The sequence below is a fragment of the Lissotriton helveticus genome, chromosome 10 (assembly GCF_964261635.1).
Source record: "Lissotriton helveticus chromosome 10, aLisHel1.1, whole genome shotgun sequence".
NCBI lineage: Eukaryota > Metazoa > Chordata > Amphibia > Caudata > Salamandridae > Lissotriton > Lissotriton helveticus.
Genome location: NC_136071.1, coordinates 50,690,406 through 50,711,049, shown reverse-complemented (window position 1 = coordinate 50,711,049; position 20,644 = coordinate 50,690,406). Strand labels below are relative to the sequence as shown.

At 41.5% G+C, this 20,644-nt stretch overlaps 1 protein-coding gene across 1 annotated transcript; it reads left to right on the top strand.

The window, feature by feature from the left end:
• The first annotated feature begins 1,161 nt into the window (after window positions 1-1,161).
• Window positions 1,162-2,106, top strand: LOC144785355 (olfactory receptor 1f45-like). The gene has a single exon (XM_078664312.1). It carries the CDS (start codon window positions 1,162-1,164, stop codon window positions 2,104-2,106), a length of 945 nt encoding a protein of 314 aa, XP_078520438.1.
• The last annotated feature ends 18,538 nt before the right edge of the window (window positions 2,107-20,644 follow it).

The following is a 20,644-nucleotide window of genomic DNA, read 5'->3' as shown; positions in this document are numbered from 1 at the left end:
AGACCTGGCTGTTCGTATGAGCCCCCTGGACCTGCAAACTCCTGGAGACCCTATTGAGTGATTAGCTGCACTTCATAAATCCTGATTGATTGATTGACTCTAAATGAGAAAATAACCTTTCTTATAGTACTGAAGCATCTTCATTGTAGTTTTATCTTACTGCCCAAACGTAAGCTGTTGTATCCTGGTTTTGTTTACATTAAACAAAAAATGCACATCAAAAATACCATGGCATAATCCATTTATGCTAATGTGCAGATTATAATATGCTATTTATTACCATTGCTGAGGGTTGGAGCATCATGACACACTCCAGGATTCACCTCTTGTGAGTCATGGCCCTTCCCCTCACTCACACTCAAAAATAGTGATAAGTAGATGATTGCAGTCTATCTGTCTGTCTATCTATCTATTTATCTATCTATCTACCTATCTATCTATCTATTTATCTATCTATCTATCTATCTATCTATCTATCTATCTATCTATCTATCTATCTATCTATCTATCTATCTGTCCATCTGTATGTCTAGATATATACATATATCATTTAAATGGGAAACTAACTGCACTTATTTAACATTAGTTTAGTTGTGTTAAATTATTTCATGTCTACATTAATTTTTATGTGAGCGTGCTACAGTACCAGTGAGTGGTGCTTGTCTTCCTCGAAGCTAGACTAGACTACATTTGAGCCTATTTTGATAGGTTTGAGCCTGTAGTTGCTATAGAAGTGTAGCTTGTGAATAGCAGTGGTTTTAGTCTCTTGTGGGTGTGTGTATGTGTTAACTTGTTCCTGCCTAAACACTTTCTTAAATTTGCCTAAACGCCTCCCATTTAGTAATAGATATTCCCCAGCTTTCCCAAGACTTTTCCTGGTTCCGCCCACATTTACTACTAAAATATGATCCTACCTGTGCTGAGATCACCCCCAATATAGCAAAGATAACCACACTGAAAATGTGGGTTGGGCGAAGGCACAGTTCTCAGGTCATAGGTTTGTGAACTCAAATTTTTATTATGAGAGTAGTATTACCATAGTGCTAGTTTATGTACTACACAATGCAGTTTTTGAATCTGGTCCTGTTTATATAATGTTGATTGTTTTTTTTCCAATTATACCTATATATCTTTATAGCTGCAGATCATTGGTGATGAAAAATGGATGCCAAGAACCAAACCAGTGTGATGGATTATATCCTCTTGGGGTTGTCGGATCATCCAAGCCATCAGAGGGCTCTTTTCATGCTTTTTCTTGTAATGTACTTGGTTGGACTACTAAGCAATATCTCCATCATGACAGCCATCATTTCTGACCTACGGCTTCATACACCCATGTATTTCTTAATTGGGAACCTATCAGTGGTGGATATCTCTATCATGACTGTGATAGTTCCCCAGCTTCTCAACAACAGTATCTCACAGAGGAAGAACATCTACTTCTCACATTGTATCACACAGCTATACTTCTTTGTTGCCATGGTGGGCATTAACCTCCTTCTACTTGGGGCAATGGCTTATGACCGGTACGTGGCCATCTGCAACCCACTGCACTACTTAATGGTGATGGACAAGAAGGTCTGTAGCCAGTTAGTCACTGGTTCTTGGGTAGTTGGTCTCCTGAACTCCTTGTTGCACAGCATGATGATTGCCAGACTGTCCTTTTGTGCGTCCAACTTAATCGAAAGCTTCTTCTGTGACATTCCACCGCTGCTGAAGCTCTCTTGCTCAGACATCTCTGTCAATGAACTCTTGATTCTTACAGAGTCTCTGTCCGTCATTCTAGTATCAGTGATCTCCATTGTGGTCTCATATGCCCGCATTATTACGGCCATTTTGAGCATCAACTCAAGTGAGGGGAGGCGCAAAGCCTTCAGCACCTGCTCTTCCCATCTCATTGTTGTCAGTTTGTACTATGGGACCATCCTATTCAGCTACATCCGACCCACCTCAAGTTACTCATTTGAGAAGGACAAAGTAGTATCAGTGATCTACACCATTGTTACCCCCATGCTGAACCCTTTCATCTATAGCCTGAGAAATGACCAGATGAAACAGGCATTGAGAAAAGCACTTGGAAAATGCTATTCTTTCTACAAGTTTTAGAAGGTGTCCCTTTTTTTGCTGGATTCATAAAAAAAAAAACATTATAGCTATTATTCTGAATGTCTATCATATTGCATAATACCCGTACAAGTACTTCCTACTCTGGGGAAGAACAATCATATGCAAATGAAATAAACAGGGCACTTCGGACAGGATTACGAGTGGCTCGTAATATTCCAACATTCGAGTTTGATGGTATTATTACTGCATCCAATAATTATCGGATGCATTAAATACCTCGACCATCATTAAAGTTTAGCAGATCAAACCTCCTGAAATTTAACAGTGAATTTTGGTGCATTAAACACCAAATTCCACGTGTTATTCACCATCAACTCAAAATAGAAGGTATTTATCGCACTCAATAAATAATGTACCCTGTGGTACAGGTATTTATCAGTGATGATAAATAACGCCTCACTGGTGAATGAATGAATGAAACACACTTCTATAGCGCTTGGCTACCTGGGAGCATCCCAGCGCTGGTAATCAGGCCCTTGGTGTTTAACCATTTTAGTTAGAAAAGTGACCACAAGAAATTCTCGTTGTATTCTATCTAATTCCCTAAGGGCAGGTTTTCTTCGAAATACTTGATTTTTTTCTTACTACATGCAACCATTTTACCCACACTGTTCTTTTTACACTATGAAATACTAGGGGGCAGATTTATGAAGGCCTTGCGCCGCCGGTGCGTCATTTTTAACATGGGAAAAAGTGACGCACCGGCGGCGCAAGGCCTTCATAAATCTGCCCCTAGGTCCCTATTTAAAATTTTGAGGAAAGACTTGCAGGGGCTAGTGTGTCGGAGGCACTCGCTTGTCACACTAACCTCATCCGGTGTAGACTGGTAACTCTTTTTTATGAAAGTGCTTCCACCAACACGGGAGTGAGTACTTTCAGCAAAACGAGCAATGCCGGACGGTCCTCCCATGCCAGGCCAGCATGATGAGCCATTGGCATTCGTTTACTCGAAATGAAACATTGAAGATTATGAAAGAGGCAGGAGAGTGTTTTTTTTCTGCTTGCTATCAGCCGCGGTCAGTAGTGGGTGTACCTGCAGGTCGGTGACGTGGGAAGGGGGAGGGGCAGGGTGGGGGGTAGTAATGTATGGATTACAGAGCTTTACAGGTAAGTAAACATATAAATAAATAAAATTAATTTTGTTGCATGTACTTCATCCCCAAATGCGATGCAGTGCGCGCAACAAAATTAGTTTAATTTATTTTATTTATTTATATGTTTACTTACCTGTAAAGCTCTGTAATCCATACATTACTACCCCCCAGCCTGCCCCTCCCCCTTCCCACATCACCGCCCTGCAGGTACACCCACTACCGACTGCGGCTGCTTGCTACCATGCTCTATAAGGCAGGCGTAGGCAAGAAAAACCACAGCTGACATACTGATGGAATGTTAGCCAGCTGCTTGAGCAGTGAACAGGGTGGCTCCATCAGCAGAGCCACCGCTTGGGTGGATGTCAGATGTAAAGCACTCTACTCTCCTCTAAATAAGGCGAGAGAACTGAGAGTTCGACAGATGGGATGATCCCCAACCAGATGTTCCTTCACTGCCTAGCTCTCAATGTTTCCCTAATCCAAGACAAGGCTCAATGGACCTTATTAAGCAAAATCATTCCCAACCAATAATGGAAATCTGACATCCCCCCCATTCTTGTCTAGCACTTCCCCCTTCTACGAATGGGGTGGAGGACCTTAGTGAAGAGAGCTTCCCCTAAGTTTTAGTAAATGCCTGTAAAGACAAACCTCTAAATGAGATGCTTCATCTCATTTTTTGCAGTTTGCTTAATTATATCCCGAGATGTTCCCTGTTTCTCACATGTTTTGCTGTTCTTTATTTTAACATTTTTTTTTATGTTACATCACAGATCTGATGTCCTTAAATAGCAATATGGGTATTCAGTTCATGTGTACTAATCTAGGGTGCATGTCAGGGTGTTCACAAAGAAAACAGTATGGCCATACCCAACAAATGAAGCACCTCACATTAGCTGATGGAGCCGTTTTCTGTCCTGCCAAGTCCATAAATATGAAAAACAGATCTAGATAAAGGGTGCATCTTTTTTCCTACTTATAATTAAGGTTTATTTTTTTAATCTTTTATTAGACCTCTTGTAACTGGGTTCAGCTTTGAATTCTGACAAGTTAATATAAGGTGCATTCAGCTTCATAACAATTAATGCCACATATACAGAAACTAGAGTTTAATGGTGACACTTTTGTGGCCAAGCTTGCCATAGGAAAGATTCCAGATGAAGTTTGACATAAAGATTTGCCACTTGCAATAATATAATCTAACCTAGTAATTCTATCTTCTCACACACATATTATGACAGAAGTGAGGAGGTACCAGAGAAGAGTTAAACACTGCATTTGTTGCCTCTACAGTTATCTTATGCCTACATTCTTGTGAAATCTCTATGCAGTCCATTCAAGTCTACATCCAAATGTGAGCATGTACCATCCAAGGAATATTTAATGCACCTTCATAACTTAAAGGACCTTTCAAATATTGGTGGTGTAATAAAACATTTGGATTAGACTACAAGTATATGCACAGCAATAGTGTCTTATTAGTTCCCCTATGCAAGATATTCCTTACTTCTGATTCTGCCAAAGGGACAATATTTCACCATGTGACTTGGCTCAAAATCTTGGAATAAATTGCCCGAACTGCTTCTCCAAAAGAAAAAACACAACAAATAGTTGTAAAGACATACAGAGCAGGTTATTTATTCAACTTAAATCTTTGCTCTTAGGGGCAATAAAATTCACAAAAAGTATTGAACTAATCATCACCGGCATACTGCAGAAAACTAACTCAATGGCACTGGGCCTAATCAGTACTAATCTTTTATATCTTGCGTCTGTGGCAGATGACTGCTAAATCTGGCCCTTAAAATTAATTTTGGACTCTATAATGATAAATATTTTGGTACATTTAAAAATACTAATTGTAGGGTTATTTATATTTGCTGAGCGGAGTTTGCTTTGCCACACAGTGACAGTTTTTGAAGTAGTGAAGTAGCACTGTGCGACTTTGTACCCACATTTAAAAAGTCAATCATCAGCTTAGTAGTGAATTCTGTATGTGGTGCTAATGTATTGTTTCTATCTAGCCTTTCACCAGTAAGACCAATTACTAGATACTGGAATATATCACGATAAAGCAATGCTAGGACAGTTCCTGTGTCCTAACAAAACAATCTCATTTTAATAGAGACAGCCAGTGGTCCTAATAGCTGAAAGGTGATAATTAGATGGTCATGGTCAATCTCATTAATAGACTGGGTCCTGTCCCCACCCAAAGGGCTGCATATCCCCCTGTAGTGCGTCTACCCAACTGGGTACATGTACTGGACTTGTGACACCCCCACTTCAGTACACTTCTGGACCTGTGAAGACTCTGCCAGAAAGAAGGACTGCTGTGCTGTTGAAGGACTGTCACTCTCTTGCACTTCTGCTTTGCTGGACTCCTGCCTTTCTATGCTGCCCTGCTGCTTGCTGTCCCCCTAACTGGGTAAGAAGAACTAGACCTCCATGACTTGAACTCAGAAGGACTCCAAGGGCTAGTTGATCTGAGGTCTCAGAGACATAAAAGACTTCCAGCCACCCTGCAGCTCGACTCAAATTAAATATATTCAATATGGATTTTTGTAATTTCTGTCTTGTTTTATCTATTAAATTACGTTCTATTCTTATATTCTGGTGTGGGATTGTTTTGTGTCGTGTTTTCACTGTTTTAATGTTTGAAGATACTTTACTAATTCCCTTCAAGTTAAGATTGACTGCTATGTGCCAACCTACCAGAATGTGAGCAAAGGTAATTTAGGGTTTGCCTGCTTCTTAATCAGACTATGATTGCTGTTGCTGCCTAACTGGGGATCATACCCCAGTCAACCTACAACCCAATTTCTAACAATTTATATATACATGCATACATATATGTTAGGGTTGGGAACTACATAAACCTATTAGTTAATTGTTCTATGATTTTAAAACTAAATGTTTAAGGATTTGAAAAGAAAGCCCTTTCATTTCACAAAATACAATTTGGGGCTCAGCTTTGATGATGGCTGCACACGCTTACAGCTCAATAGAGTGGCCAAGGCAGTAGTTATTTCTTGATTGAAAACTGAGGCCATGAGAGGCAGATGTGGAGAAATCCCAGTCTGCCACTGCAGATGACGTGATGGGGAAGTGAAATGCTCGAAGAGCTCTGAATAAAGACCAAGAAGCCTGGGCACCCGTCTCCACCTGCTCCTCTGCCATCCAGGTTCATGGAAGAGCATGGCACCACAGCATCAAATAAGTGGCTTGCCTGTCTGAGAGAGAGACCCTGATTGAGAATGACTGGTCACCAGAGATGGGAAAATGGAGACAAATTGCAGCCACTGCAAAGAACAGAGACCTTATGAGAGCACTGTGGGTGAGGATGTGCTGTTATTAAAACACAGGAGATAGGTACAACACAGTTCTTCCCTGGCCCAGAAATATGGAGGAAATGTAGATGAAAACACCAAAAGAAGAAAGATATCATGGCCATGCTTTCAATGGGGCTCATTAACTAAATAAAATAATAGGCATGTATAAAGCAGAATGAATACTGGAAATAGGAAGGCATCTGAGGGTTTTTCTGAATCACGTGTTGAAAGGGACCATTGAAAGGAAAACACAGGAGGCACGCTACCCTGAACAACTGCCAGTGATTAGGCTCATTGCAAACATCCTTTCATCACCTTTTTTGTGCCTTATGTATTGCCCCAAGTTGCCAAAGATGTGCCCAGAAGTGGGTTCCATGCACACAGTGCCACTGGAAACAAGCTGCCCCCGACTGAATATCCCCAATCAAGGCAAAACCAGTCTTGGGTTGCTTGTGTTCTGCTTCAGAGAGGACCTGGCTTGGCATTTCAGAAAGGACTCTCCCTATTGGAACAGGGTCAAGACTGATTTCCACATGGCTGGGTTTAATCTGAGGTGGTATGGTGGGCAAAAGAACGATCAGTAAAAAGAACGATCCATTGGTATGCTACCCAAATTATAGCCATTGATTATACTAATTGCAAGCGTCGTCTCATCACACTGTGACTAGGTATCATGGTGTGTGGAGTTTCCTGATGATGAAGCATTCCACCTGTGATGGGTGACGGAAGTCTCCCTTTTAAAGGAAAACTCAATCTCAGCTAGGTTATTCTGTTTTCAATTCTATTTTGTCTAGACCCAGGTGTCCTATTGTGTTACATAGTATTATATTGGGTAGTTAACTCCTGCTGGTCTCTAAATCTCCTCTGGCCCTTCTTTTGTGAGTAAGCATCATCTCATCACCTTTTGTGTGTTTGATGAAACGTCCCACATGGCCAAGCATAAGCCCAGACCCAGATCCCTTGCTCACTGTTCCACTAGATGCAACTCCAGCTGACTGAAGAGCCCAAATCAGGTCAATACTAGACCTGGGTTTTTTGTGTTCCGGTTCAGAGACGACCTGGCTTATCAGTTCGGCCTGGACTGTCCTTATTTGAGGAGGGTCAAGACTCATTTGAATTTGGCTAGGTATAATCTGTGGTAGCATAGTGGGCAGGAACAATAGGTTGGAATGCTACCCCGAGCAATTGGCAGTGGTTACACTTATTTCAAGCTTCCTACCATCACCTTTTATCTGTTAAATGTATCGCCCTTAGTGGCCAAGGGTAGGTCCAAATGTGGGACCATTGCTCAGTCAGTCAGTCAAAGTACTTTATTATAAACATTTCATATCAAAGAAAGTTTTTTAAGAAAACCATACAATTACAATAACGCTATAGAAGCTTAAAGTGCATACAGTACCAATGATCATTTCATTTAAAATACTTTATAAAAAACAATATTGCCATTTTAAAACGTTCTTAGATTCAGTTAATTCGGGCTAATTCATAACATTGGCTATTCCCATCTAATTTTCTTTTTTAATCTAACTGCTGCAGTAAGAAAATTAGCAATATTAAAAATATTAAAAGTTCATTGTATCTTTAGCAGAAAAGCCATCACAAGAACAAATTCCCAAATCTTCCTCCCTTTTCCACCCCGGGGATCCAGCAAGGAGGAGATGAAATTGATTCAACCTGAATATAAGTAATAAAAAACAGTGGTTTGAGTTGATGACAGCGTTCAGGTATGGCTCAATAGCACATGATATGTTTAGCAATTGGTGGGCTCTTACAGTCGGTTTGACCAGCTCTCTTTCTTCTCTAACCATATCAGCCTTTAACTTATATGATTCCTTGACCCACTTAAAATCCCCTTTCACCAGCTTCTCAGGGGAGTTAAACAACTCTGGACGCCCCATTATAACTGATAACTTGTAAACATGACACAGCCAGGGGATACGGGACCCAAAATCGAGCGCTAAACAGTCTCTTAGGATTTCCTGGTTCAATTCCAATTCTGGGTTTAGCCAGGTAGAGGTCCATTTTAGAAGTGGTGCAATAGCTATTTGATCCTCCACAAAACCAACTCCACACTCCTGATGGAAAATGTAACCGGATGTGGATTAAGGGACAGATAAAATATTTTTCAACAACTTATCCTCCACCACTTGAATTGCCTTCACATTCTTAACGCCCCAAAGGTCTGCCCCATACATTGCAAGAGAAATGCATTTTGCACCATATATCTTTAGGAGCGCTTGCATTGGTTTGGCTCCTAATTTACGAGCAAAACCCAGGACGGCTGAGATGGATCTGGCTAAAACATTTCTTTTTGCTGATATTTGGGATGATCATGTTCCATTATCATCAAAGATGATGCCTAGGTATGGGAAAGTGGACCCTTCACAATGCATGGTTTTTACCCCTTTTACTTTTGTACCAACCATCATAACATGTGATGTAGAAAAATGTACACTAAGATCTATAGATTTCATAAAAACAGCAAATGAATTTAAAAGGATTTGCAACCCAACAGCTGTACGTGCTAAAAGGGCTGCATCATCCGCGTACAGCAGCACCGGAATTAGTCGTTTCCCTACCCTTGGTAGCACACCTCAGATAAAACTGGACCCAAATTATTAGTGAAAAGGTTGAAAAGTAGGGGAGGCCCATAAGAATGAATGTAAATACCGATTCGGTAAAATAGGGAAAGAGTCAAGGGTGGCAGGGTGTCACTTTGACACCCTGTTGCTCCCCTGATTAGTGCTGGTGTGCACATGTGGCATACTAAGAGCATGTGTGTCTGCCACATGGCACTGGTGTAAATGCACACATTTGTATTTACAGAGGTATTCCTTATTTACCACCAACTAATAGTTGGTGGTAAATAACGAATCCTTAAAGCACAGAAGCACTCTTTTAAGTGCTTCCTACATCTCATTTACCGATTCGGTAAATACCGAATCGGTAAATGATGATTCGATAAATACCGAATCTGTAAATACTGATTCGTTATTTACTGAATCGGTAAATTTACCACCTACAAAGGAAAAGCCTATTACCGGTCGGTAACGGCCGTTTTCGCCCGTTACCGACCGGTAATATCCTTCCTACATCTGGCCCTAGGTGTACTAGAGATAGCAGCCTCAGGCACACACCCTTTCTTTCCCCGTGTACCTCCCCTCGTTTTCAACACTTTACTGGCCTGTAGTGAGGTGACCGGGACACTGCCCGCTTTTCTTTTTTTGCTGCAATTATGGCCGGACACTCCCCATTTCTAGCATAGGTTAATCGTTGTTGGCGAGTCAAGATGTTAAGAGGGGAAGGACAGGTAGGGGATGGTGCCCCAACTTTATGAGAAGCATCCTCTGATGACTCTGTCGATAATGATAGTCCCTGAAGCTGCTGTGTTTCCACCTGGTCATCTGATAAATCTACTGTACCTGCTGACTCTAACACCAACAAGGGGGCAGTTAAGGGAACACCGATAGAGGAACGACGATGGTCCATTGACAGTCGCCTATGGGTCAGTTCAATCTCATGGCAGAGTACCGATTCTGCTCTCAGTAGAAATGCAACAAGGGTTCCCACTAGAAACGCATCAAGGGTTCCCACTACCCCTGAACCCCCTGCCCCCTTACCACTGCCCTTACTCATGACCGTGGATGACTCAAATTTTATACAGTTGAAGATTACACAAATATCAGTATAACAGATGCACCACGAAAAAAATATGAAATCACCAACCGAGTTATAAAAGGGACTAAAATGTCAACGTAAAGAGGGTGGCCCAGCCCAGCCTCCTCCTGGCTACGACGGGCTTTGACGGTCCTGCCCTTGGCCTGGGCTTCCCCCGGCACTGCCCACGCACGTCCCGCGACGCGGGATCCCTGTGGTGATTATATGCGCCTCCTGGCGCATTCCCCCATTGTTGGCAGTGCGTGCCGCTGGGGCTGCCGGGAGTTGAAGTCCCGGGATGGTGGCGCAGGTGGCAGATCTCTGTGACTCACTGGCGGTGGCGGCAAGTTGCGGCGGCGATGCTCAACCCCAGGAACAAACAAACAGGGCTCATTGCGCCACTGGAATTAAGCTACACCTGACTGAAGAACCCAAATCAGGGTGCAACCATACTTGGGTTGCTTGTGTTCTGATTCAGATTAGGCTTGGTTGGGAGTTCAGGCTAGTCTGTTTTTATTGGGGCATGGTCAATAATGATTTGCATATGGCTGGGCCTAATCTGTGGTGGCATGGTGGGCAAAAGAACAATGGGTTGAAATGCTAACCTAAGCAATTGCTAGTGGTTCCACTTATTGCAAGCATCCTCTCATCACCTTTTGTGAGTTTGATGTGACTCTGCAAGTGGAGAAGGGTATGCCCAGATGTGGGTCCCTTGCTCATTCTGGCACTGGAACCAAGCTACGACTGGCTGAAGAACCCCAGTCAGGGTAAAACCAGCCTTGGGCTGCTTGTGCTCCAGTTCAAAGAGGACCTAGCATAGCAGTTTGGGCTGGACTGCTCCTGTTGGTGCAGGATCAAGACTGATTTGTGAATGGCTGGGTCTAATCTGTGGTAGCATGGTCGGCTAAAGAACAATGGGTTGGAATGCTACCCTGAATTGCCAGCGGTTACAGTTATTGCATGCCTCCTCTCATCCCCTTTTGTGTGTTTGACAGCCCTACCCTTCCCATCTTTATAAGGAGAAAAAAACACAGATGGCACATCAATATTGAATAAACTTAACAATGCCTAGAAAAAAAGGGAAAGAAGGCTCTTTTAAAACAAATAAAGTACCTGCGTGAAACAGACAATACACTTCTCACTGTAAGGAACTTTAAAGGGGTTCTGAAGAGCGTGCAGTGCAACATCATGCGGAGGACCGTTGATAAGACACTTATTACCCCTCACCCGTAGGTCCTGAATACAAGTGCAGGACTATATTCTGATCCAAGGGCAAAGACGTGTTTACACGATTAGTTAGTGAGTGACCAGGAGTCACCCCCACCCACTGGAGGTGCCAACCATAAAAGTGGCACCTTCAGGTACCTTCATCAGAACACTGATGGACTTGCAAATGGATACCAAGTGGACTGCACCTGCTGCACTTGGCATCTGTAACCGGTGAGAGGGGCCTAAGGGAGTTTGGCCCCCCTTCCACTTGAATCCAAGGACAGAAATTACTCCAAGGATTATAAGACTTATCCCCTGGGTGGTTCCTGGAACATAACAAAGATAAAAAGGACATGTATGTGAAGTATTTCAGCTGACCAGTGGCAACTATCCCTGGACTGAACTTTGCAGTTAATCTCCACCTGACACCCTAAGCGTGCTCCCCCTGAGTTCCTGGGGGCCTTGGAAGTGTACTAATGTGATTCTGGGCACCAAAAGAAGTTTGGGAACTTTTTCAAAACTTTTTGCCTGAGAGCTTGAAGGGGAACAGTCATGAAAGTTATCCAACCTGCTGTTTCATTGCGTGGGGGAGTTTTCTCTCAGATAAATGACTTGGTGACAGATGTATGACACATTTTTGAGTCCACAAATGGATTTTAGACCAGTTTGTGTACACAGAAAACCTGTTCACCCCAACTTGTAGTTGGTGGTAAATAACGAATCGTAAAATGGGAAAAGCACTCATTTGAGTGCTCCCTACATTTAGGATTCGGTAATTTACCGAATCGGTATTTAAGAATTCGGTAATTTATCGATTCCTAGAATTACCAATTCGGTAAATTACCGTATCCTTAAATTAGGCTCCTACATCTGAAAAGCCTAATACTGGTCGGTAACTGCTGAAATTCGGTAATTGTTCCCATTACCAACCGGTATTAGGCTATCTACATCTGGCCCACAGTTGCCAATTTCCCCTTTTCAATGAAATTACACTTTTTCTTCATCTCCATCTTGCTCAGAATATTTTATGAATTAAAATCATTGTGGGGGGTGACTGAAATCTGACTCCTGATCTGATTACTGATAGAACAGGTCTGATAGACACTTCAAATAATAATGACAGGCCAATACTGAGGAATGTACAGAAGATCATAGGATCCTGAGTAGACTTCACTAACCCATTAAACAAAAATACACCTGCTTATCATACACAATGGTACACTTTCTGTACACTTTCTCTAAATGTTGAACCACATGCACATCCAACATTGACGTTCCCCTTTTAGACCATGGGAATTAGTCCACCAATGAGGAAGTCATGAAGGACAAACATATCTCATTTTAAACTCCCTGAGGTGAAAGCCCTAAGATATCCCATATCATAAATCATACTGAAGGCAAGGAATGTTCAGTTGACTCCACCCAAACCTTATTAGCAGCCAACAGGGCCACAAACAAAAAAATAAAAACAAAGGGCCAGATGTACGACGTTTTTTTGCATGTGCAAATGGGTTTTAGGCACGTTAGTGAACGCAAAAACCTGTGGTCCATGTACTAACCATATTTTGCAAGTCGCTAATTGAATAGCGACTCGCAAAATAGGGTTAGCGACTCGCTATTAGGAAGGGGCGTTCCAACGGTGTCCCTTCCTAATAGCGAGTCCAACACCTATGTAAAAATGTTTAGCGGTCGCAAAACACTCGCAGTTTACCACGCTCTTCAAGAGGGTGATAAACAATCCACAACGGGAAGGAGTCCCCAGGGGACCCCTTTTCCTTTATTAATGGGTGCGCAAACATTTTTTCAGAGTCCCAGGGACCACTGCCTGCCCTTTAAAAATTAAACAAAAACTTTCCTTTTTTTTTCTTTAAATGCATCCCGTTTTCCTTTAAGGAAAGCACTCCCAGACATGGACGTCTGCTGACCCCAGCAGCCCACCATCTATGGGAGTGACAGCCATTCCCAATGGGGTCACAAATTGCGACAGGCTCATTAATGTGCATGAGGCATGCAATAAGCAATACCATTCAGACACTGTCGTACATTGGAAATTGCGACTCACAATTTGGCGCAATTTGCGATGATCGTATATCTGGCCCAAAGTGAACTAGAAAGGGACAACTAAAAGAAAAGTCACAAATATATGTGATATGGCCAGTTGAAGGAAATTAGAAAGGTCAAAACCAACTCTATTGCTTACCTCATACCTCAAAGGCGTAATATGTCCTTTACCATTGTAAAGTTTTCCACTATCATCAAGGAGGAAAAGCAGGCAGACTATTGGTGGCCCAATTAAGATGGAGAGAAGCATCAATAATCATCCTGGCCATACCATTCATAAAGCGAATGGAAAACTAGCAAGCTTCCCTCCTAAGATAGCATACTCTTTTGCAATCTATTACAAAAACTTCCACAAATCTGAATACGTAGACAATGCTGAGGCTGAAGAACATTTATTTAGGAATCTTACTATTCCAAAATTAACACCTAATGGCAGAGCCTTGTTACAAGGGGAGATATCAACAGAGTAAATCATGAAAGCCACATCGGATTTGCAATGTAATACAGTTCCTTGTGAAGGTGGATTCCCTTAAAAGTTTTATAGAAGGTATAAAGGTGATATAGTATACATATTATGCAAGCCCTACAAAGAGGCTGTAAAAAATATCTGTTTCCACTGAATCCAAAAAAGCATTGATGTCTGTACTGTACTCTCTAAATCAAGCATGGATGCACTTCACTCAATCTGCTGTTTTACTGTATATTTTCCTAATGTTGTTATAAAAAGGTTGGTGGAATGCATGACATACGACTTAGGAAAGTGATACTAGTGCTCACTCATTAATCTCAGATTAGGTTTGTCCCAGGTAGATCATCAAGGAATCATATACACCACTATGGTTTTCTAAAGGCCAACTCAAAAAACTATCAGTCTTATCTCTGGGTGCAGAGAATTCATTTGATCAGATTGAATGCCACTTTATGTATTAAATACCTCACAGATTAGTTCTAGGGGTAATTAAATTTCAAAACTAATTGCTATATGAATCCTCTACAGCACACGTTAATTGCACTGGCTCCTTGGTGGACCACTTTTCAATCAACAAAGGCACATGCCAAGGCTGTCTTCTGTTGCCCCTAGTATTTGTAGTAGCCTTGGCACCCCTGGCAGCAGACACACATAAACAAATGCTTTTGCTTGGTATAGAAGCACCAGCAGCGACATTAAAAGTGCTGTTTTATGCAGACAACATCCTGCCTACTCTTACAGAGTTCGAAACCTCACTACCAGCCCTTATGCAAATTATTGCTAATTTATCCAGAATATTGGGTTATAAGATGAATGGAAGATAGAGAATTGCTACCCTGGTTTCTACTTAGGGTTAGAACTTTCAATGGAAACCAGATCAACTCAACAACTTAGGAATTCTCATCAATGGTATCCTAAGGCAAATGACACATGTATATCCATTAATTGCCAAAACTTCTATTGATTGGGCTAGGCGGTCACAACTGCATTTGCCATTATGGGGTAGGGTCCAGAAGGTTAAGATGGTTGTGGTCCCACATTTTAAAAACGTGGTAAGCTTCAATAGTACCAACCAAAAGTTTGAGAGCTAGAGATCAGGATACTAGATCCTACTTACTGGTAGACAGAATATTGAGAATGAAAACCTTTAAACTAACCACAAATAGAGAATCCGTGGGATCAGGCTTGCCAAGCATAAAATGTTATCTCATGTGGCTTTACACCATTTTTTACATCTAACACACATGCTTTCAGAAGCTACGGACATAAAAATCTGAGTGACACTGGAAATCAATCTTAAAGGAGAAGTGGAAGGTTTACCTCTCCTTTATGCTCTCATCATGAATGTATAACTGTGAATCACATGTCACAATAATAATTTGATTAGCAAGCCACAACGTTCTGAAGCTTGACACAAAGATCCATGCACACACAGCTATCTGGAAGAATTTAGCTACTAGAACAGGGAAAATTATATGAAAGTTACCACACATGGAAAACGGTGGGAATTCATTTGCTGAATAATGAATTCAAATCATTCTCATTTTTCGAAGGTGATTTGCAACTCCCAATGTCCCAGAGATGCAAAAACATTCTATGGAGCACATGTCTCATGAGAAAACTAGGTCCACCACCACAGGCACACCCTTGTTCTATAATGCTTACAAGCATGGGGGCATTTAAAAAAGCACTATCCTGCCTCTATACCTTTCTAGTAAACTATTTAGGTGCAAAATCCATTGAAGGAACAACTATGGAACAAGTGGTCACAGATCCTCGAATCACATGACATTAGTATCAGAGCAGAATGGTTAAAAGTCAATTACTTTGAGATACTCAAAAATTGGTATTAGACACTGCAGAGATTGATGGAAGCAAGATTATTTAGAGACACAAAATGTTGCAGATGCCAAAGAATTGACAGTAGCCTGTTGCACATTCTTTGGGGCTGAACAGTTCTAAATTAACATTGAATTTCAGTATGGAAAACTCTAAATTAATTTTTAGGCCAGCCACTTGTGACATTCAGCAGACTAGATGTAGTGTACACCACTAGAATTGTACCAAACATATCCAAGCTATTCTTACGCTGACAATGGACAGCACTAGCCATGACAAAAATATGCTTATAGAGACCCAGGCAGATACACATCACCAACACATGAGGAATGTCATATAGGGCTGCATACGATAACGTTGTACAAACAAATGTACCATAAGTTGCAATACAGGATACCTTAATTTCTGGTCATCCTATCTAGAGGAGGAGGAGGAGGTCTACTGAACACTGAGTGCCCGATTCACAGAGGGGCGGAGGCTCCACAGTCGCAGCGGGGGCCAGCACCTGTGGCAGTAACTCAGCAGTACAGTTTCTCATTGTGGAGGTCCCGCGACGAGTACAGGCCACCCATCACCACTGTGGGGTCTGCACCAAGAGTGTAGAGGCCCTTTGTGAATCCGGTCCTAAATGTTGAACACCAAACAAAAGACGGGGAACACTGAAAGTGGAGAACATGAGGAATATCTCAATATGTAAAACAATATGTAATAGCATGCTACTATGAAAGAGTGTTACAAGAGATAGCCTGACTACTGTATGACATTGAGTATGAATCATCAATAAAGTGCAACACAAAAATTTAAAATAATGTAAATGTATTAACCACATAACGTTGAACAAAATGTTGTACATTTTAAATAAATTTAAAAAGGTTAGAAAGGGCGGGAGTTATCTTCATTTGTTGTATAAAAAGGTTAGTTGTGCATTAAATAAACTTATATTATTGTATTATGTAACACAATTAAATTGATGAGTTAATGTGTTGGAACATTTTATTTGATTAGTTATAGGTTGAAAATAAGTATGTGAAATTAATGTTATACTATGCAATATATTATTATTATTTTTTTTTCCAATGTCGTGTATTTCTATAGGTTCTGATTCGATCCCCCTATTCCTGACCCTATTCTGGTTAAACTTACTAGCTAGTTAACTAACAGTCAGCCCATGAGGCAAGAAATCCCCCATGATGCAGATACCGTTATCTGACGCAGTCACACTACGGCACAGGAACGTGTTATCTGATTAGGTCATAACGCTTGAGATCTAATTAGACAAGCGACATTCCTCCAGCCCCTGATAAGGCATACGACGTTCTCATAACAAATCAAACCTATGACAACCTGGATAATCCGTGCGGCCATTGTTTTGATTTCACAGAGAACTTTAGTAAAGAATGTGCTAACGAGCAAGTCGTATGACATCTTTATTGACGTACCTATGTCCATCCTTACGTCAATCCCGGCACCTTTAAGGTATAAATATTGCCGACCTTGCCCTATGCAAACACACGCGTGGTGACAAGACGGAGCAGCCATACTTGCCGAAGCCGAGAGCAGAAGCAGACCCCGCAGGCAGCAGCCCTGCCTTCCTGACGCGCTGAGAGATGCGCTGCTATCTCAAGCCGAGAGACCCAGCACCGGCGCTTCTGGGCAGCCCTCGCAGGCAGCCTGGAATATCGAGAGCAGAGAAAGAGATACCATTCCTCATTTATCCTAAATTCCAGGTACAGAACTGAATAACCCCTCCTAGAGAATTCTTTAGTTATTCACTTGGCAAAAACAAACTTAACTTAAACTGTAACTTTCTATTCCCGCCCACGCATTAGACTTAGGTCAGGTACACGGGGTAGGCGTATTTAGAAACACCAGTTGAGTACGTTTAGTCAAAATGTATATGTGTATGTAAATATATTTTAATCATTTTAAACATCATATGGCTCAGAAACCATATCAATGTTTTTACAGTATTATTTTATACTATTGCTTCTAATGTATGCACTTTACTTAACTATAAGTATTGCAATAATATCGATCCATTTCTCTTGTACGAGAAAAGAGACTGATCAATAAATAACATCTTTTATTGAACACGCCCGTCTCTTCCTTTTCTCTACATTCTGATGAGACTAAGAATGCACGTACTGACTGAGTAAAATAATTGCCTTGTGCTCACACGACTCTCGAGATTGACTCTTGATTAGGGGAGAGCAAAGTTGTCATGTTCTATGGTTGTCAGAAACTAAATCCCTTCTTGTCTAATCAGGGGAGTTAATCCTTCCTTGAACATTCGAGAAAGTTTCTAGCGAACTCTGAGCTTAGCTGGCAAACCCAAAAATTAAGTCTAGTATCGACAGTAGTAGACCTAGTTAACGTCTGGCCTAGGCCTTTACTGCTGTAGGTACTATTCCAATGCGCAGAGCCTATTGGGAAAATAGGAGCTACACTACATGGCGCCCAACGCGTTTGGAAAGGGCGATAAAACTAACGTAAGACATTTAGAGTAACTCAGTCGTGCTTTCTCACTCAGACCCCTTTTCCCAAATACTCCAAAGACGTCTGGAGTGGGTGAAAGGTTATTATATCCTCCAAAACCTCGCAGGAGGGAACTCCTATGTATGGTTCTTGGTCTAGTCAACGTTGAAGGATAAACAGTTCCAAAATATTGTGCATCTAATCTCTGTTTCCATAAAGAAACCTGATCTGCAAATAGACATAATACCATCCTGTCTGTAAAATGGGAGACAGTGATGGAGAAAGAGAGGCAATTAGATTAGCTACTGAAATAGCAGCAGCTGATACTACAGCACTCGATGCAGACCCGGATATAATACTCATCCAGGTCGCCAAAAGGAGAGCTATAACTCTAAAACTTATAGAAAATGGACTGACACCTAGAGGTGGTACAGTCATATTCGTAATCGAGGCACACGAATATCGGCAGACAGAGGTATACTATACATGGATACATTTTCCAGCAGCAAATGCTGTAACAAAGTACTTCAACTATTACAAAGTAGAGGAACCTCCTAATGAGTACACTCCTTTCGAGGAGGTGGAAGTACCACTCAAATTCCAAGAGCATTTGCTCTTATTTGATGGCGCCCTAATACATAACAATCACATTACAAGGCTCGGTCCTTTAGGAAGACCAGGAGCAACGTGGCCGGTCCTAGCCGGATACACACCACATCCAGACATCGAAAGAATGCCTGCAGCAGAGCTGTTAATACAGCTAAAACAACTACTAAAAATTCACAGACAATTAGTTCAGTATGTAATGCGGACTTCAACAATTCAGCCAGCGATTAAACTTCCACAGCTGACCCCTCACCAGGGGAACACAAATAAAATTACACCACAGAACATCCAATCCTGCCTAGGTAAAGTTCCAGCTAAACGGGAACAAATACCATTCTGGTTGGCACAGAAAATTACCCAAATAGAGGCGGTGTTTCCTGACACCACCCCGCTGGAAAAACACAGGATTCTGACTATATGTCTCCCAATGGGAATCGCACCACACATTGAGGACTGTGACACTTGGGGTACAGTCTTTGCTTCCATCTATACAAAAACGCACGGTGTTCCATCCATTTCGGTAATACCAGATGTGCTAAAACAAATTCAAGATGAATACGGTCCAGAACCTGCTTTAACTCTTGGTATGAAATTACTGAAAGACTTCAAGCAAGTCTCGGCTATATTACTAGCCAACATAAAAGGTGAAGCAGCAAACGTGGCGATCCGCCAGAGGTTAAAAGAGACAGATATAGCAGACCAACCAGCTGAAATTGCCAGAATCATAGAAAAATCCTATGAAGAACTAGGCAGAGATAGTCTAGGTGGAATACCAGTAAAACCGCAACTGACTACAAGTCCAGAAAAAATATTTTTTAATAGTAATTCACCAAAAAAGAACTGGGATGGAAATAAACAATCCAATCCTAAAGAAAAGAAATTCCAGTCCAGAGGAAGGTCTCCTAGGCGAAGAGAGAAATCTCCAAACCCGAGACAAAGGTCACCTCAGAGTGAACCCTCTGGGAATAGATATAACCTTAGAAATAGGGATAATATTAAAAAACCTGATAGATATCAAGACATTGATACACGTCCCTCTCAATCTTTTCAGAATTCCTCGCAGAAATCGGAAAGAAGAGGACGATCAGAAGAGCACGCCAAGTCCAAAGACAAGGAACCTGCTCAACTGAAAAAGAAATCACAATTTCCAAAAAAGAAGGTAGCCAGTATCAAGGTAGTTAACAATGCCGAGAATACTGAGGACACAACTGAAAAACGGAGAATGGGCTCAGACAATGCTAGACAGCGCAGCAGAGGTGAGCATAGCTCGCAAAATCCTTATGAATCATCTGGAGACAGTGGACACGAATGAATACCTTCAAGTGGAAACTGCAGACACCAGAGTTAGCAAGCCCCACAAAATATACGAGATAACATTACGTATAGAGGGAGATAAGACTAGGAAAATAAGGGGACTATTTTGGGATAACCTATCCAAGGGCTATGACATCCTTCTAGCTGAAAAAGACTGGCCACCGGAGTTTGTCAGGGAGTGCCCTCATGGCGAAGAAGTAATTATGCCTGCCTTCTCGAATCAAATACCGATTCATAAAAAATATACACTTGCTAGAAAGTGGGCAGTGGCCTTAGCACCTGCTTTATATAAAAATCATGTAGGATGGGATGAGGATTCTCCTCCTCACAAAGTCCAGTTAAAATCACAACCTACTGCACAAAGGCAGTACCCAATTAAGCAAGAAGCTAAAAAACAAGTAAATGAAATACTAGATCAGCTAGAATACCAGGGGGTGATTGAAACTTGCACCTCACAAATGAACAAT

What these genes read in the sequence shown, in the direction of transcription:
- LOC144785355 (XM_078664312.1), top strand. Translation starts at nt 1,162, where the DNA reads ATGGATGCCAAGAACCAAACCAGTGTGATGGATTATATCCTCTTGGGG.